At 36.8% G+C, this 19,873-nt stretch overlaps 1 protein-coding gene across 3 annotated transcripts in view; it reads right to left on the bottom strand.

Moving 5' to 3' along the window:
• Positions 1-14,532: 14,532 nt before the first annotated feature.
• Gulp1 (GULP PTB domain containing engulfment adaptor 1) overlaps positions 14,533-19,873 on the bottom strand; it is a 251,534-nt gene continuing 246,193 nt past the window's right edge. For all 3 annotated transcript variants that reach the window (XM_085684069.2, XM_048456002.3, XM_085684068.2), the window contains exon 11: positions 14,533-16,405. In XM_085684069.2, coding sequence (XP_085540195.1) covers positions 16,334-16,405 — 72 coding nt within the window. In that variant the 3' untranslated portion in view covers positions 14,533-16,333. The remainder of the gene's footprint in view (positions 16,406-19,873) is intronic.

Here is a 19,873-nt window from a genome sequence, read left to right as displayed (position 1 = left end):
GACACCTGGTTTCACCATCTGAGAAGACAGAGACGACAGGAAAGAGATGGTTTGTGGACATTTCAAGGAGGTGATCACTTGTACACCATGAAACGGATGGGACAACAGTATGGTAGATACTGAAGGACTACATAAGAAGGGTCAGAGAAGTGCCATATGACTGGATAAAATACATAAGGCATAAAAATCACAAGTTTTATGCCTCATCTCACCCAAAGAACACTCGATTCACAAAGTCAAGACAGGATTGGTTGGGTAAATGTAGCAGACTTCTTCTTCTTCTTCTTCTTCTTCTTCTTCTTCTTCTTCTTCTTCTTCTTCTTCTTCTTCTTCTTTTCTTCTTCTCCTTCTCCTTCTCCTTCTCCTTCTCCTTCTCCTTCTCCTTCTCCTCCTTCTCCTTCTCCTCCTCCTTCCCCTTCCTCCTCCTCCTCCTTCTTTGACTGCCAGCCCTCAAATCATGACACAAAAGTTATTATTGATCCTAAAAGCTTAGCCTTAGCTTAGGCTTGTTTCTAACTAGCTCTTATCAGTTGAATTAAATCATTTCCATTAATCTGGGTGCTGCCTCGTGGCTCATAGCTCTTATCTCTCCTTTGCATGTCCTGCCTCCTCTGTATCAGGCTGGTGATTCCACCTTTCCTCTTCCCCAGGACCACACTCTTCCCAGAAGTCCAACCTAACCTCTTTCTGCACAGCTGTTGGCCATTCAGGTATTTATTAAACCAATCACAGTAACACATAATCACACGGTGCAAAGGGCAGTAGGGTTGGTGAGAAAAATATGTGGTACTGTTATGTTTAGGCAGATGGTAGGTGCTATTTATTTTTAGAAATGTGATTATAGACACCAGTGAGGATGATGTAATCACCAGATAGATATCAATGGAAGAATCTAACCATTTTAAAAGAAGCACTCCAGTTCTTCTAGTGAGGTCCGAATGCAAGACAGAGGTACAGACTTGAAAAAAAAAAACTATAGATGTGGTTATCAAAATACACAATCTCTAGGTCCAATACAGAGTGCTAGACAACAAAAATTGATCAATTTATAGTCATAGATGTATATGGTTTTGTGCAATTTTTATTCAAAAAATTCAAATATTGATAATTGAGTGCACCAATAAAAATTATAACTCATCTTATTATTCAAAACTGAGTAAATGTTCAGAGCTGGGTCTTATAGCCTGCATGAGTGGTAAAATAATTTTATGACTAAGACTCTAACATTACACCAAATGTATACGGTAATGGTATTTGATGAGGTTCTGCCAAAAGATTTATTAACAGCTACTTGAGTAACTTCAGAAGAAAAACATATTCAAAAACTTTGAGAGAAGCTCTTAAAAATTGTTATCATGATTCTTTTCAAAGAGAGAGGGTTCGGGGCTTTGTGATAAATGAACCTTGGGCCAAGCTTCAACTTTGAATGAGTTATTTGAATTCTTGAACAATTTCCTGGTATACAAATTCCACAATTTATTGCTAGACAACATCATCAAGGTAGTACATGACATGTAGGATGGAGATAGTACAGTAGAGAATCTGGTGAAACTATTGTCACTCAAAGCAAGACAATAAGTTTACGAAAATTACTACTGAGTCCTTGAACACCAGATGAAAATGGCAAAATTATTTTCATTCTTAAAGACTCAAGGGATATAAGATGAATAAGCATAGCAATTTTATTTAATTTCATAGTGTAGCTTCTAGAAGATAGATAATAGATGCTCTGAGAAAATGCTATTTTTCCACTCCATTGCCAAGTTTTTTTTAAAAAAAAAACATTATGGGAAATCCTTTGAACAAAAATGATGCACCTTATCACATGCTTTGAATGAAACAGGACTGAACTCTGTTAATATATTTAAAGCAATATAATATTTGTCATTGACCAAAAGTATAGCAAAAAAATATGGTAAGAAAGGAAGGACAAAAAGCTTAACGTTTGTGGGTGGTACTATAGATTGCACATGAAATGTGAAATATTTATAATCCATGCTAGCATACATGCTCATATGTATGTGACCATTAGCGATCAGGAAGACGGGATGACTTGGTGAAACTGTGCTTACCAGTATCTATGTTTAGCATAATGAGCACAGTAGAGTAGCATACTATCAGGAGAGGCAGCTACACATTGGTACAAAAGCTTCCGCTCTTACATTCTAAGGATCCTCTAGCAACTGTCACTATACAACGTCCAGTATGTAAACAACAAAGAAAACCTCTAATTTCTTGAATCACCATTCCCTGAAGAGAAAAACTAGTACTAGAGAACATTCTAAAAATACTGACACACTTCCACCTCTACAAGAGGAATTCATTATCACAGAAATCAATTTATACTGGGGGTCTAATTTTATCTTCTTTTTCTTATGAAACATCAGTGCTCAGAGAAATTTGTTCTGTTTCAAGGGTATTCCCATGAACATCCCACCATACCAACGTACCGACATTATCATATAGAAAAGGGAGAGCTGTGTATATTATTGGATTAGATCCATGAGTCCAAGACTGTATTTCTCATACTCCAAATGTGGTTCTAATTACATGCTGATCGTTTCACCTCATGAAGAAAACAAAACAAAACAAAACAAAAACAACAACAACAAAAAAAACCCCACCAGTTTGGAGATGAGTCCTCCTGAGCACAGAGAGAAGCAGGATATTAGTCAATTATCAGCAACAGAAAGTCAACGGTGAGTAGCATATAGGGTCTTTATAGTGAAAGTGAATAACTATGATCATACCCTGTTCCTAAAATTATTGTTGATGTGACTTCAGAAGTTGTAGTTCCTAATGACTCTATCCCACATTCCACCCTGAAAAACAAGCACAATAAACTTAAATTAATTGGTGTGATCACTTACTTTATTCCCTAAAAGATCTTTAGATGAGGAAAGATGTCACTAGACTGACAAAGAGATCTTTCTGCTGGTCCTCAAATGGAGATGAGGTTGCTGTTACATGATAAATAGTAGTGTGGCTAATTCATTGAGGCATTGCTTGGGCTTTCTTTCACATTGAATTTTTATGATAAATAGACCTAGGCGATAGCTAAAGTCTAAATGGAAGATCTGAATCTTGGACTTCGAAGACATGCCGGCAAGCAGGCGGAATGGCTGGACATCGAGATGAAGGAAGTTGGGACGGGCAGCAGCAGGAAATTATGGTGACTATCACTCACTTTCGCAATATGAGCTTCAGTGGTGGGGAATAAGATTTTGCTTGTGAATATGTCCCAGGAAGGAAACCAAGCAGAACTATGGAAAAGCTCTCCAAGTGGTGCAATTAGCTCTACACCCTTCCATGAGGATGCTCTGAAGACAGTTCCATACCTTCTGCCAGACTGAAGTCTGCAGTTGCATGCTCCTCTCGCTTATGCGCCCATTCTACTCTATAAGTACCAAGAGCCATTTTCTTCTTGCAGAAATCTCTGAGCAGCTGTGGTTCCAAAGATCCCCCTTGAAGGGCATTGTTGCAAATCAATCTAACATTATTCTCGGCACTGCTCTATTCTTTCTCCCAAACAGATATCATCACTAAGAGTAATCCCAAATGAGTCACCAGCACATAAAGAGCCACCACAGAGTATTTACTAGGGAACTCATTCTTTAACATTATTCCATCTCAATTAGTTTAGGATACTTAAATACGAAGCAGAAATTTCTTGAGGTCAATATGGTTCTAACTTCTCAATGATCCACATTTTAAAGTGCAGGCTTTTCCATAGACTGAATCTTGGCGATACTTAGGCCCTCTTGCCATAAGTTCTTCTTTATACCTTGGCAGTGGAATTACTTCTTACAAGGCTCAAAGTTGTTCTGTTTATCTGTTTCCAGATGTAGAGCCTCACGAATTCCCCATTAACTTTATATCTCAAATGTCCCAAATTTAGCATCCTTTTATAAATTTCTCTTATTTTCCTTGTCTGATCTGAATACAACCTGGGTTATTAAATTATATCTTCGGTGTAATCTATCCTCTTTAAAATTCATCTTTCCACATCTGCACTTGTAGTATCGCCACTAATTAGTTCAATCATTTTATCGTAGGAATATCGTAAATGAACATTATGCAAATCAACCCACATCTAATTCCAGTCTGTGTTAGTAAGGCTGTATGTTGCCTCATTTTTAATTATGTGTCCCTCATACAATTAAACTTAATTAAATATTTGTCTGGGTTAACCCTAAGATCATACTTACTTTGCAAGAAAAATATATAGTTGTGGGGAAAAGACAGCCAAGAAAAAAAATCACAAGAAAGAGAGAGACATGAGCAGGAACTGATGGGCTAAATACATGTTTATCTCATGTATTTAGCCCATCCCTTTTGGGCACCAACAGAAATACATACTTGTACTTTTCAGTTATCCTTAGGAAGCAGCATTCCAGTAGACAGAAAGGCACATGATATCCTATAAAATAACCATAAAGTTAGAGTTCATCAGCATCGAGTAAGAAAGGGTGAGAATATGTGGAGAGAAGGCAAGGCAGTGGAAGATTAAACTACTATACTTGCAGTTAGGAAGTAAGAGAGAAATCATTTTTTCAAAGCAAGTACACATGGAAAACAAACACTGATGGAGATTGTAACTGTGTTCTTCTCATTGTCCACCATGCTGAAGGAAGCAAAACCAGGCAGACACTGTCAGCAGTCACTCACACTTCAAAATCCCTGGGTTGCCTGAATACTCATATTCCCTAAGTGCTGGAGCCAAGTTTGGTTTTGGTTTGAATTCTTCCTTGAGATAGATTTCAAACCGTAGAAAAAGTGCAGAGCTGTTGACTTACCAGCAAGGCGAACCAGATTGCACTTTGTGGGAATCTGGTTCCTGCGGCACAATGATTTCTGGCAGACACAGATTTCTTTCAAAAGCCATTCTGTTAGCTTTGATGGCAGAATAGACCCTTTCTGGAACAAGTATTAATGTTTCCAGTTGTGTAGATCTTCTGATGATTTGCTTAGTTTGGGGTATCCACCTCTTTTCCTTAAAGATATACTATAGAAAAAGCAGACAACTAAAATGTCAGAATGGTACAAGAGCCAGGGAAAATACAATTACTCTTACAAACTAACTCAAAAGAATATTTACTTGGTATTAAATCATTTAATGGTATATAAACATTTAAGCTAAATTTTTATGTGTTAGCATTATTATCTAAAACAAGCGAGTTATTAATACAGTATAAAAGTACTGATATATTCACACACATATATAGAGTTTCTAATGAAAGTTATCACTAAACAAATATCCTTCTAATTATAGAAGCGTCATATCTTTATTATTTACATGACTAAATGCTGCTTTGGTTTTACAGGAAAGGAGATGGACGTGGAAGACGTGAAGTTCTTTTTCTGAGCTCATCAATTAGTGAGCAGGGAAGGCATCAAATGCCATTTACCATGTTACTCAATACCAACATTGTGTTTTCTTCTCATTGCCACCCGTCTGGTTGAGTGTATGCCTGGCTTTGTCTTTTTATAGTAAATAGGTCTTTCTACTGGTGTGCATTTAAAGCTCTTTCACTGATAGTAATAACTTCAAAAACTCGTCAGCCTGTAAGTAGTTGAGTTCTGCAGCTCATAATACTGGTAGTAGTTAAAACAAACAAACAAACAAACAATGGCCCTGTCCATTGCAGAACAAGTTTAGATTTAAAGAAAAATAACAAAAATGGTTGAGGGTCCCAGGTGTTTCACAGATAGCTCCCTACTTCATGTTTCTATTCTGCATTCATGATAATCACCAAGCTAATGTTGCTGCATTGTTAATGGAATCAACTTGTTATTCGGAGGTCCTTTCTCCGTCCGATTGTTCTAACTTCTGTTTCCTGGTTCAGCATCCATTCGGTGCGTTGGCCACAGTTCATCGCCACGGTTCCTTGTGTTTCCGTTGCACTCACAGATTTTCAAAGAATCTCTCCTGTGACAATTTCTGCACTACAGGTCAGCTTGCCTGTGTCATATTCCTTTTCCGAGGTTGGTCTGATAGCCTTATTTATTATTAGATTGCGATTATGGCGTATGGGAAGTCAGCCCTAGGGACATATGCCATTTCCATTGTATTGTAGGAAGGGTTTGCAGGTCCATATGATGGGTGATGCTCCACTGTGACCTTTCCCACGGTCTGCCCTTATGTCAGTACTGACTGGCCGCCCATACTTAAATGAGAAGGCACGACAGTGCAGTCTTCACATAAAGCACGTCTATGTGGGAAATTTAGCTTTTCTCTACAATTTACTCAATGATGTCGTAGCAACAGTAACTCACAGGCATTTGTTTTGAAAGATGTATTACATTCAACTCTACTTTATTAAATGTTAGCTTCTTCAGTCTTTTGGTATTGGAAGCTTTTTCTATATATGTTTGTGTTGCTTGAGTTTAACCCAATCATAGCATGCTTTTCTTTGGCCCATTTTGTTTTTATTTGTTGTAAGGGATTTATTACTTCTAGAATCTGTAAAATGTACTAAGCTCATTTCAAAAATTTCTCTCCCAAAACCTTTGGCCAGTTTGCCTCAGGAGACACCATGGTTCCTATTATTGAAGAAGAACATTAGAAACCAAAATTTGAGCAGCACATACACACATTGCTATGGAAGCATCATTGCATTTACATTCACTCAGTGGATAGAAAGGATATGTTTATATATGGAACATTACATGCTTACACATCTCTTACAAACATTTACACACATACGAGTGCACAAACACACACACACACATATATCAATAGTTATATCTTCATTAAACTAAATTGGTTTATTATTGATGTTTGTAAGTCGAATCCATTTCCATGTAGGTGATTCTAGCTTTCACCCTGTGCTAATCTTTAACTGTTTACACCAACCTTGGCTACTGCCACCCTCCTTTCAATTACTTCACTCTTTAATCTAGGAGTAAAAAAGCTGAAGTTTCTAGTCTGGCAGATACTAATCAAGCTAAATCTTCAAAGTTCATCATATTTTTTCACTCATAGTGTAATTTAGTTTTTGTTTTATCTTTTCACACATATATGGGCATGTGGTATGTGTGTGTATCTTCTGTGTTCGAGTATATGTATGTGTGCATGTATACACAGACGCATATCACGTACATGTCGGGCCCAAAATGGTGTCAAGAATCTTCTTCTACTGTTCTTCCCCTTTATCTTTTGGTGCGGAGTCTCTCAATAAAACCTAGAAATTGTCATTATTCTCGCTAGCCAGCTGTCTCTACTTTCTGAGGCTGGAATTACAGAAGGGTTGACATACCCACCTGGTAGCAAGAACTCCAGTCTTCTTGCTTGGGCAGCAAATGCTTTAGCCACCCAGCCATCTCTTGAGATGTAATGTTCTGTGATTTTAAACAAGCACACAGCATTCATTACGTGTCTCCTATTAGAGTAACCAATACTTTCAGTTTCGTAGAAATTTGTCCTTTACCCTCTGGATATACACAGCATGGGCTGATCATTTTACCTTTGCAATGACCTGCCTTCTCCACTGTGACATTCCAGAAATCATGCACCACACAGTGCTGTCAAACTACCCGCTCTCTGTGATATCTGCGGTATTTGTGACTTCTGAAGCTTGACAATTCATTCCATTTTTATATAAAAATGTTATATAGAGCTGTTTCAAGCTAGCCAGGTTATACATTTGCCATTTGAAAGATACTTTGGTTCCTACCAGTTTGGAGCAATTATTATAAACACACAAGCATTTTCTGTGGGTGCTTTCAACTCAGTGGGTAAAATGGCTGTGAGTCTGAATTTTGTACAAAATTACAGAATACATTTAATCTTGCAAGAAATCACGAAACTGTCTTCGAAATTTTCAGCAACGTTCTATTAGCTTATAAGATCTCATTAGGGTTTCCTGCCCTGTGGGAAGTTCAAGTTCCTCCCCCCTCCCTCCAGGTCCAGGAAGGTGAGTATCCAAACAGAATGGATCCCCAAAATCCAGTATATGCAGAGGAAACATGTCCCAGTGTCATTGTCAATGGCTTTTCAGAAAGACTCCGGGCCAGCCACGAGGGAGGAGGAGGGGGGGGGGGGAGTGGGAGGGTGTTGGAAAGAGGGGCGTAAATGGAAACATTTATAATTTAATAAAATTACTTTAAAAAAAAAGATCTCATTAGGGACAGTAAATTCTATTGCTTTACACACTCACCATAGAGAGGAAGATCGGCTGTCTGAAGCCCGCTTGGGTTATATAGGTTTTATCTCAAAGCAAGCAAACAAACGAACAAAACAGGATATTGTGACACCATCTGGACAATTATTCCAAGTGTTTTTATGTTGGGAACTATGCATGCAGACATATATCCCATGCAAAAACAGGTCTGTGAGCCAAGTTCACTTAAGCAGAACAAAACTTCAATGCGCTCCCCTTCACTGAGCAATCGGTGCTGCTTGCAACCAGCCCTGGAGAACTTACAAGACAGAGGAACGCCATGCCGAAAGGCTGCTCACGTTCTTCACTTTAAAACCACACATTTGCAACCATCTTTTTTTTTTTTTTAGACTCCAAGTTGTTGGCACAACTTCTAGAGTAATGGTTTTATTCTGGGAAACAGTTGTTGCCGTTATTAGTGGTTTGACTGCAGTGTTTCCATACTGCTGCAGTGAGCAGGCTACTCATGTACTTGCGGTTCATCCACAGACCAAAGGAGATTCTGTGTCGAGCCCTGGGTGGAAAGTACTGCTGGTCTCACCGTGGTCCTTTGGGCACATACGCATCTCAGTCTCTAATAGGAGTCATAAAATTTTGGCAACCTAAAATTAATATGAACCTTGCCAATATATGCTCGCTATTTGCTGTTTTCTCTTTAAAGACTTTTACCTTTAAGAATGGAAAATTTTGAGCTAGGCTCCCAATATGTTTCCAAAGAAAATATATTAAACTCTGTAGATGTGACTTTCACCAAATTCAGAATCGTGTTTCTAGAAGACTCAATTATGTGTCACTTTCTTTCTCTTTAATAAGCAAATTGACTTTGCTGTTCTGTTGGTGGGAACATTCAGAGGGAGAAGTAGCCAGAGTATGGCCATTTCAACTGTCCTGTCAGAATATGGACTGTTATAGTACTTGAGAATTAAGGCAAAACAGTAGCTGCTTCCTCATTTTATCTTGCACTCACTCAAAACAGACAGGATATGACCAGAATAGTCTGTCTGTCTTTCTCTCTCTCTCTCTCTCTCTCTCTCTCTCTCTCTCTCTCCCTCCCTCCCTCCCTCCCTCCCTCCCTTCCTTCCTTCCTCCCCCCCCTCTCTCTCTATCCCTCTCTCTCTCTCTCTCTCTTTTCCTTCCTTCCTTCCTTCCTTTTTTTTTTTTTTTTTTGATACAGGATTTCTCTGTGTAACAGTCCTGGCTGTCCTGGAACTCACTTTGTAGACCAGGCTGTCCTTGAACTCACTGAGATCTGCCTGCCTCTGCTTCCCGAGTGTTGGGATTAAAGGTGTGCACCACCAGCCAGAGCAGTCTTTCAATGTAATGGATCTGTTCTGATTACTTAATACCCAATTCAATTTCCCCTTGGATTGTATTTTGGCCCTTCTTTTCTGTATACTGTTCATTCTCGTGGAAAACAATAGTGAATCGGAAGATTTATTTTTAATCTCACTTGGTTGTTCTTGAGAACAATCACATTTCCACAATGTTCTTGGTTCCTGGTAATTGTCAAAACGCTACTGGTGTCAGATGAGGATAAGTATCAACTATTATTAGCTAAAATAATTATTGACAGTTTTTAACACATAAATTCAAAATGGTAGAAGGTTTTCCTTTTGTTGTTCCGTTTATTTCATTTTGCTTCTTGCTAGTTTTCATGCAAAGTGATTTTTTTTTTGGAGATTTGTCCAATTTTCCTTCAACCTTCTCATTTTTAGTTGGGAAACTGCTGGAAACAATCTGGTTTTTGATGCAACCCAAATTTTCGTGAGTATTTGTATGTTCTAAATAAACTCAACTAGGTCATATGACTCACAGGCTTTCCATGGTCTCACTGGCTTTATTTTCTGTCTAGAAACTGCTCAATTAAAATGACTTGATCAGATGGACATTTTTAAATGCTTCTTTAAAAAATATATAATAAAGTAATTTGCAAAGAATACTGTACTTTACATTTCTCTTGTTATTTTGCAAAGTATTTTTTAAAGGTTTGTAGAGTAGACCAGTTTGAGTAAAAAAATGCGTTTTTGAGCCCCTGGAGGGCTCCAGGGCCAGCTGCTGTCTGTAGCTTCAGCTCTGTGATTAAGACTAAGGAAAGATTGATGACAGGGATGAGAAATGGGAAGAGCAGGATCTGCCTTTGGGAAAGCTGACAGACATGTTGGGAGGGATATCTTCTCATTTTCATTACACTTAGGTAAGAGAAACAAAAGGAAAAAAAAAACTTTAGTAAACCAGCTCCTCAAGAGAGTATATAACTCAGCTTATCCAAATCACATTTTATTTGAATCCACTTTTTGTATTGATTTTTATTGAGCGCTACATTTTTCTCGGCTCCCCTCCCTGCCTCTCCCCTCCTGAATCCATTTTTAATCCACTTACAACCACAGTCACTCTCACGCCTTTGTGAAATCCGGGTGCTCATAAGCAGCCTTGTGGAAAATCCACACTTGGAACTAACTCAGAATTTGTGTATTTCTGCCCACGGAGACTTTGATTCTACTATTCCCTTGTTGCCTTGTGCAAGGTGTTTTATCCTTTTGTTTTTAATGGTTAATGCCCAATTCAAATCAAGCCTTTAAAGCTTCGTTCATACACATATTATTCACCTTCAGCTTCTGAGAACATAGCAAACCATGAATGCTTGTGAAGAGCATGTGTTAGGGCGTTCTGAGGTCTTCCTCTCAGCCTATCCATGAAAGTAGACAACTGAGAAGCAGACAAACTTAGAATTGTGGGGCTCTTTTTGTTTGTTTGTTTGTTTTTCTACTTTTCTACTTTGTTTGTGAAGGAGTGAGAACACTCTGTATGATGTTTGCAAAAAGATGCATTTAAATATAGGAAATTCATGAGTTTTCCAACAGCTTTTTCTTAATCACTGGTATTTAAGGGAATATTCTGCTTCATCGTGCTCCAGATAGCTAACATTCATGAATTTAAAGAGACATAATCTATTACACGATTTCCTGAATCCTGACATGATACTTAAGGTCAAAGGTCACAGTAAGCCATACATAGAATTGCACAGAGTTCCAAGGTTTAGCTCCACATCTCCCTGTAGGTGTTTCAGAATTTTAATGCTCTAGTATTGCCTAGAATAGATCAATGTTTTCTTTTTAATTCGTGGAAGTCATGAAATCATGGCCAGATTATTTTCAGGTATTTCCTTTTTTAATTATTTTTCTTACTTGGGAAAAAAAAAAACCTGTGGACATTATATGGAACAGAGAATCTGAGGAGTATCATTCCCAGGACTTCCCTGGCTCTGAAATGATCCAATTTATCCGGAAAATGAAATGGGTCAGCTGTTTATGCACTCATGCTGTTAGGTGTAAGCTGACATCTCAGAAGATTTATGACTAGTCCTTCAATACCTGTCACTTCCTATCCTCCGGGCTGCCACTGTCTAGTAAAACTCAATTCATCTTCCATTAAAGCAGCTAGTAAAAACAAATGGAGGGCAAGCTGAATGGCGAATGGAGTGTGGGGAGGGTGAAGTGGGGATTCAAATTTGCTGAGTATGCGCTCAAATCTCTGTGCACACTTTGACATACTATTCAATAACTATTTAATTACTTAGACATTGAGAGTAAGCAAAGGGTTTCCAAAGCGTATGAAAAGTAAAATAAACACGAAACACTGGAAAACAGCAGCGGTTCCGCTTATGCACCAGCACTTTCTCAGCTATTAGCAGATTCCGCCGTAACAGTCTTTCACTTTTTTTTTTCCTTCCCAAATGTAGCCAAGTGACAAACATCTGTCTCTGCTTTCTTCGCGGGAGCGAACCAAAACCTGGACTGCTTCCAGGCCATCCGGATAACAATTTCAACTGGAACAAGTGACCTTTGGAACAGACTAGAACAGAAAAGCCCCGCCAGGCTGAGGAGAGGGTGGAGTCTACTGGAAGGTTCCCCAGCTTGTTCTCATGAAATTGCTGCTGAGGAGAGCAGTGAAAAGTTAAGGGAAGATAACTTAAAAACGTTACAGCCAATGGAAAATAAATGTGTGTCCATGATACAGAATTCAAGCGTAGTTAAAATTTGAGTTTTAAGTTATCAATATTTGATATACATGCCCAACGAATAGTTCTTTGAGTACAGGAAATTTGAATAGTTACATAACATTCAGGGTATTCAGAATCTCTGAAGCTAAAGAAACATCCATTTGTTTTCGTCTCTCAACTGGGTCAGAATTCTTTGACCTGTAATTCCATGAGAGTTAGATGCTTTCAGACGATTCTCAAGTGCTTAATTTAGCAAATTATTGGTGCAGTAAAAGTTAAAGTGATGTCTAGGAGTGGTGGAGTATGTCTTTAATCCCAGCATTGAGGAGGCAGATGGATCTCTGCGGACTCAAGGCCAGCCTGGCCAATGGAGTGAGATCCAGGCCAGCCAGGGAGACCTTGTCTCACAAAAAGGGTGTGTTTGGGGGAGAAAGTTAAAGTAACGTTACAAAGATTTTCTTGAAGAGGAGGAATGATTATTTTCTCCAATGTTTATTTTTAGAAGGCATGAAACTATTTCTTATATAAGTATGCAAAAGAAATTTGACTCTATATCATCAGCAAGAATATGTTAAAGAGATCGTTAAGCCTTGTATTGAATACTTATGTACGACCTGCTGTGTTCAGCAGCAAAGAAGTTACAGAAATGGCAAGACAATCTTCCTTCATTCATCTATATCTAGTGAATTTCTGTATAATAGTGACTGTCATCTGAATAATGTTGCTTATATGAAGAATTAGGTCTTTGCCTAAGTAGAGAATTTCACGTTGTGTGTATTTAAAGTGCTTCTGTAGATAGAATTTCAGAACCAGGGTATCGCATGGCTAGATAACACCATATAATCAAAAACTGTCCATGCTTAATAACTGTGCTCTGTTCAATACATTATATAGGGACTCAAGAACAAAGAATTCAAATATTTGTCTTGACTTATCTAGGAAGGAGACGCTTCTCACAGAACTCATGAGAGCGGAGGCTGACACACTCTTGATCATATCTGCAGTTTCTTAACTGCTTGAACAGAGTGTCGTTTAGGCAGAGTTTCAGATTTAGCTGTCAAAATTTAAAATGCAGTCTGAGACTCTACAAGTAATTTAACAGAGGCTGAAATCCAATATCATTAGTAAATATTGAAGTTGGAGCTATGGATGGAAATACTGGCGCAGAAAAATATTAGCAGCCAATATTTCTCAATTATGGAAATAACAAAAAGTAAAATGTAGCAGCGTCTAGAAAAGAAACATCGTAAAATTGTCAAAATGCCTACCTCAGTATTAATTTCCACTCTACAGTAAATGTTCTTTGTAGTTTAACAAGTAATTCTGCATTTTTGAGTGCATCTGTCTGTGTGGTAGGGGCAAGCACACATGCGCAAACCATACTTGTAGCGGTCAAGAGCACAGCTTGTGAGACTCAGCTCCTTCCTTCCAATAAGATCTAAATCAGGTCATCAGCCTAGGTGGCAAGACTAGAAATAAAGGAGAACACTCTTTATTGTTGGTCCTGATAAACCTCTCATGGGATAACTGGCATCAGTAGTCAGTGCAAGGTACTTATATTTTTAAAAAGTCAAATGTGTATGCACCCAGGGAAGTAATTGGTTCATGTGATTTTTCTTTGACGAACACCAGTAGCCAGTGCTAGACACTCATATTTAAACGTAATCAAACGTATATGTTCCTAAGGAAGTGATTGGCTCATGTGATATTTTGATATATACATTGTTTCTCACTTATTAATTCATATATTTCTTTTATTTTCATTGGAAGTTAAAATTTCTGCCACCTTAATACTACATTAGCAAATTTCCTAGATATTTTCCTACCTATATTACATATATAGATAAGATAAAGTGAGGAGAAATGCATTTTGTTGAATGAATTGGTGTATAATTTAATGTGCAAAGACAGTATATATGAAACCCATGTGTCCTTAAATGTTTAGGATTGTGTTTGGAAGAGCAACAAATTCTTCTTGACAGTAGAGTTCAACAGTCCTGTGATCAGGTCCACTTAGAAGATGTTCAGCCAAGACACTCTAAAGGAACAAGTGGCTTTGAAAAGCGATATTTATGTAATACAGTTATTGCATCAGATGCTTCTGGTAAACGGAACCAAATCCTGACCTTTGCCATTATCAGCAACAAGTCCATGTTTGCACAAGTGAGTGAGATTTATTCATAAAACTGAAACATGTGTGGGCTGAGAAAATAGGTCAAAAGTTAAAATCTCTCTCTCTCTCCTCTCTCTCTCTCTCTCTTTCTCTCTCTCTCTCTCTCCCTCCCCCCCCAGTTCCAACTACTGAATACAAAAATTAAATATGTAGCCTTAGGATGTATTTATAGATTATTAAATGAATATATCATGCAGTTTAATTTATTTAAAATCTTTTATTCTTGGCAAAATCAAACATATTGTCGAGTTTACATAGAAATACAATTTTCCAATCATGTCTTCATAAAAATTCACTGGTGAAGTAAATGTTCATATTAATGACCAATTATGTACTATTTGATCATGCCGTTAGCAGAACAGATCACCATTAAAAACTGATCAGTAACATATCTTTAATGTGCAAATATCATCTCAGTCTTCTATCATGTTACAATTGATATTAAATGTTTGCTAAATATATACCTAGTACATAAAGCTTTTTAAAGAACAATAAAAATACAAACTCTATCTGTTAAAAAAAGCCATTTATATGGCTTCTAAATATCCTCATTGTACAAATTCCAAAATACTATCTGACAAATAGAACAGCAAAATCTTCCTAATGAAACACATACTACCCACTAATTAAGGTTTGACTTGCAGGTATAACTGAACATAAATAGAAAGGCTCGTCTATACCATAGAGCATGGTGGTATCAATATAGTATCGCATAAGCACATTTGATTTCTGTTCCTAATGAAAAGGTACCTTTAATATCTGCATAAAACTCCATGAGTAAGAATTTACTTGGTTTTGATAAATTTCCTACAATTAAGCCCATATTTTCATTACTTTATTTTCTTATATTGTGACAAACCAAATTAGAAATTTGAGCATATTTTTTTCCTGAACTATCACTGTTAGTATTTTACACCATAGGCAAATATATTGGAAACATATGTTTCCAAAGGTCAGAGTTCATCAGCATATAAGAATGAATACTACGGAATTTTATTGCTCATATTCGAGATGAAGCTGACGAGAAATTTTTGTAAAAAATCAGCTCTGACTTTAACAGAGCAAAAATTAAATTTGTTAAATATGCTTAAAATTAAATAGAATACCTCTCAGAAAATTTAAAGTTTCAAACTAATGTGGCATAGAGACATAAGTTTGATAAGAGAAATACCACATCACAGGATGCCTGAGAATATGGGCAAAATAAAAATAGACAACAGGCATTACATCTATAGAAAGCAAAAACTTCATTTCTTAAAATACCAGAGCAGATGATGGCCCAAGGTTGACAACACATTAGAAATAAAATTTTTAGTTTTTCAGGGAAGCACTTTTTCCCACAACTGTTACTTTTTGAGACAAATTAAACATTTTTAGAATATAACTTAAATGAGTGATGTTATTATTTCATATTTACTAATATTCTAAATATATTTTATATAACACTATTAGAACTTAGATTCTTACTTTAGAATTTAGTAAACTGGTAGAATAATAACTAAATTTTTTATTTTCATAATGAGATGAACATTTTAGATGCAAAATGACATCCATATAATCACTAGTGGCCTGTTTATTGGCATCAAAATAGAACATGTGTAGTTCAATGCTGGTCTCCTGCTTCAGAAATTTGAATGATATCAAGGTATGGCTTGGGAACTAGGATAATGAACTAATGCCTTGGAGAATGAGCATAAATTTCAAGGTAATGATTATTAGAACACAGACAAGGCAGATACTCAGTAAACTTCTCTCTCAATTACAAGTTCACCCACACCACAGAAGGGAACATAAAAATCCAATATACATTACACTAAGTTCTGCTTAAAATAAAAGATAAATCGACAGTGAATGAGGAGGCTTTCACTTCAATAGATTTAAAAACATTTAGATATTCAAAAATATATTGGCACAGATATAATAACTGTCTTAAAATAATGAGTGATGTGCATGTATATAACCAAACTAAGCATAAGTCAGGATCATTCATTCTTGACGTCAGCACCTGCTGTCTAACGGGTCGAGACAAAAGACCGTTCCTTCAAGAGTTAATCCCATTTTGAACCCCTCCTGTAAAGCAGAATAAAATGGTTAAAATTGTTAGTAGAAACAGTAACGGCAAAAGAAAAATCCTATCACCAAGCAAAAGAGACTATGAACAGAAATTAACTTCCTGTGTCTAAATAAATGCAGATTTTGGTTTATCAACCTTTTCCACAGATGTAAAGAACTATGAGTTCTTTTATAAATTAGTGACATTTTGCTGTCTTAAGTATATATACTCAATGTGTATGAGAAACAGAAGAAAATACCAATTTAAGACATGAAGTAATTCTACAATGTATCCATTTCTTTTGTAACAGACATTTTCAATATTCCATTTTACTCTAAGTTCTTTACTGGTTTTTAAAAAATTGTGTGTGTGTGTGTGTGTGTGTGTGTGTGTGTGTGTGTGTACTACAGAACCAGAAGAGGGCACTGCATCCCTGGAATCAGAGTTGATAGCTGTGAGACATTCACTGTGTGTGCTGGAAATCGAACCCAGGTGCTCCAGAAGAGCACTTCATGCTCTTTACTGCTGAGCTGTTTGTCAAAGCTGCTTGACAATATTGACATTTTCTATCTGACTACCACATGCTGTCCACACGCTGGGTAAAACACTTTTGGAAGGACAGTGTTGTAATCCAAACAGAAGGCAATACCACAGACCACTGCACCATCTGAAAGCTGCCCATCAGTTCTGCTTGGAAATTATTTTGAAATTATAACAGAACTACATTATTTCTCCCTTCCCTTTTCTTCCTTCAATACCTCTCATATCTCCCTCCTTGATCTCATTCAAATTCATGGCCTCATTTTTATAGTTGTTGATATATGTATCTCATATATATGCATATATATCGACAATATATATATTATATATATATATACATATATCAGTTTTGACTTTGACTCCTGATTCTCTTGCGTGCTTTAGAAGGTTAGATGTCATTTAATTAATGAATTTTAAAAGAAAATACGTCAAAGTTTTGTGTATTTGAACTAAGGTTTGGAGCTCAAAGCTAATGACAAAAGTGTTATGTCCTGCATATACCATGGTCTGCCTGTCTGTATGACTTTCCTTTTTTTTCTTTTTTTTTTAATTTTTGGCTTGGTTTGGTTTGGTTTTTCAAGACAAAGCTTTCTCTGTGTAGCTGTAGAAACTCATTTTGTAGACCAAGCTGGCCTCAAACTCAGAGATCTGCCTGTCTGTGCCTACCAAGTGTTAAGATTAAAACCATGGACCACTATGCCTGACTTCCTCTCTACATTATAAGGTGTCTCTGTTCCTCCAGTCTTTCTCCAATATCACCTTGTTCCTAAATCTATGCACTCCAACATACAAAGAGGAACATAGGTATGTACTAATCAGTGGAAACAGAGGTCAGATTGTCAGTTTCCTCGAGAGTCATCATGATAGTACCTGATTGCTTTCATTTGTGGTTATCATTTGGATACATTTATACTTGGGAAAAGTAAACATTACCATATGCAAAATTTAAACACATATGGAGTCAATGCCCAGAGAACCCCTCATTGTGTGTATTGCACAAAGAGTACATAGCGATGTCAGTACCTAAAAGGTTTCCAAAACTTCTCACCATTTAGATGAAAACTATATTCAACAGGGTAAAGGTCAGAGCAGCTATTAGCAATTTAAAAAAGTCTGTATCATGATAAGAAGTATTGGCTATGTGTTTTTGTCAATAATAATTAAGTGCTTTTAAAAGTGAGGACTGAAAATGTCACTCTCTGGTCTTTTATTCAAATGTTTGGCTGCTATCTAAAGACCTATTCACTGTCCTCTTCTAGTATATTTTGAATAATAGATGATGAGAAATTGATGATAGATGACATATAGATAACAAATAAGTAGCTGATATATGATAGAGGGACAAGTCGATGGCACACAGTACTTTAAAATGTTATCAATTCATTATAAAATTTCACCAGTTGTTACTTTCCTGCTCCTGAAAATGCTAGTTATCAGAGCTATCAGTACTGGAAAAGTAGAAAGTCAAAACAAAAAGGGGAGATGCACATCACGCCCTCGTGAGAAAGTGTTTGCTTATGCACCGTTTGCAGTACTGGCACCACGGTGAACCACCTAGACTAATCTGACCAGCAGCTCCTAGATCTTGCAGGCTCATGGCTTCCTTTACCCCGATCCAAACCTCCCTGGACTTTTACAGACTGCCCTACAACAGTTTCATTTTGTTTCACAATGCAATGAATTTTGAATCTTCCTTGAAAATCTTTAAGCCTCTGATTAAAAATGAGGCTTACTCATTTAAAATAATTATTACTAGCTAACATCACAAATAATTACTCTATAATTGAAACGTCAGTCATATTTTCATATGAAACCTTTTGCTGAACTGTATTTTCCTCTGTGAAACAGAGAGCAGTATTTAGTCGAAAGAAAACTCTGAGTAAGTGTTAGACACTGAGGTGAGTACTTCATTAACTGTTCTTACAGAGCGCTCAAGTTTCATGAGAGCAGAAACTTTTCTTCACAAAATATGTTACCTATAATTTTCTATTCTGTTGTCGTGAAGTGAACTAACTTCCTATATTTTACTTCGCATAAAACTAATTTATTCTATGACACACTATTAATTTTTATAGTATCAATTCATTTCCATGACCTTACAATCACGAATAAAGCCAAGAGCGTAATTTCATGCATAAAATTCAACATATTTATATTAATTTGTTCCTGTTCTTAATAACATAGAAAATATAAGTGGATATAGTAGTATCAAATTACTCTCCAAAGAGATGTTTTTATAAACTAACTTTGGTCTAATAAGCATTAGACTGTTTCATTCTCAATGTTTTCACTCAATACTGTTTATTTAAAAATTGAATTTCCTGTTAAACTGATGCTTACAGATTTTTTTAATTATAGTATGTTTGCTTTGATTACACAGAACACAATCACAAGTGAGTTAACCAACTGTGACCTATTCATATGACGAGTGGTTAGTCTCCCAATCACTCATCGGTTCCTGCAATTACATACATACATGTCAATGCATATGTATGCACAGGTTTGTGTGCACATGTATGCTGATGCATATGAAAGCTAGAGATCAATTTTTTGCAACATTTCCCAGGAACGCCACCAACCTCCTTGAGCTATTTGCAGGGAAGTACTGCTTATATTTCATTTGTACATAAACAATTGGCTTGATATTTGTATATCACTCTTATTTATAGACTTCCCATTGTTTTTAAACATATTATATTGCCATATGCATACGTGTATATGTGTACACGTGTGTGTGCTTGCATATTCATGTGTGTACAGACATGTGTGTATGTGTAACTGTGGGTGTTCATATACATTCATGTACATGTATACACAGGCAAAGACCAAGCTTAGGTATTACTTTCCAGGGATGTCTTCCACGTCCTTTGAAACAGGGTCTTTCACTGGCTTTGAACCTCCTTATTAGGCTACCCTGGCCAATAAGCCTTTGCTTCCCTAGTGAT

Source organism: Myodes glareolus, chromosome 27 (assembly GCF_982192425.1).
Source record: "Myodes glareolus chromosome 27, mMyoGla1.1, whole genome shotgun sequence".
In the NCBI taxonomy this organism is placed as follows: Eukaryota; Metazoa; Chordata; class Mammalia; order Rodentia; family Cricetidae; genus Myodes; species Myodes glareolus.
The sequence above is the reverse complement of the archived record's forward strand: the minus strand, read 5'-3'. Positions and strand labels throughout refer to the sequence as shown.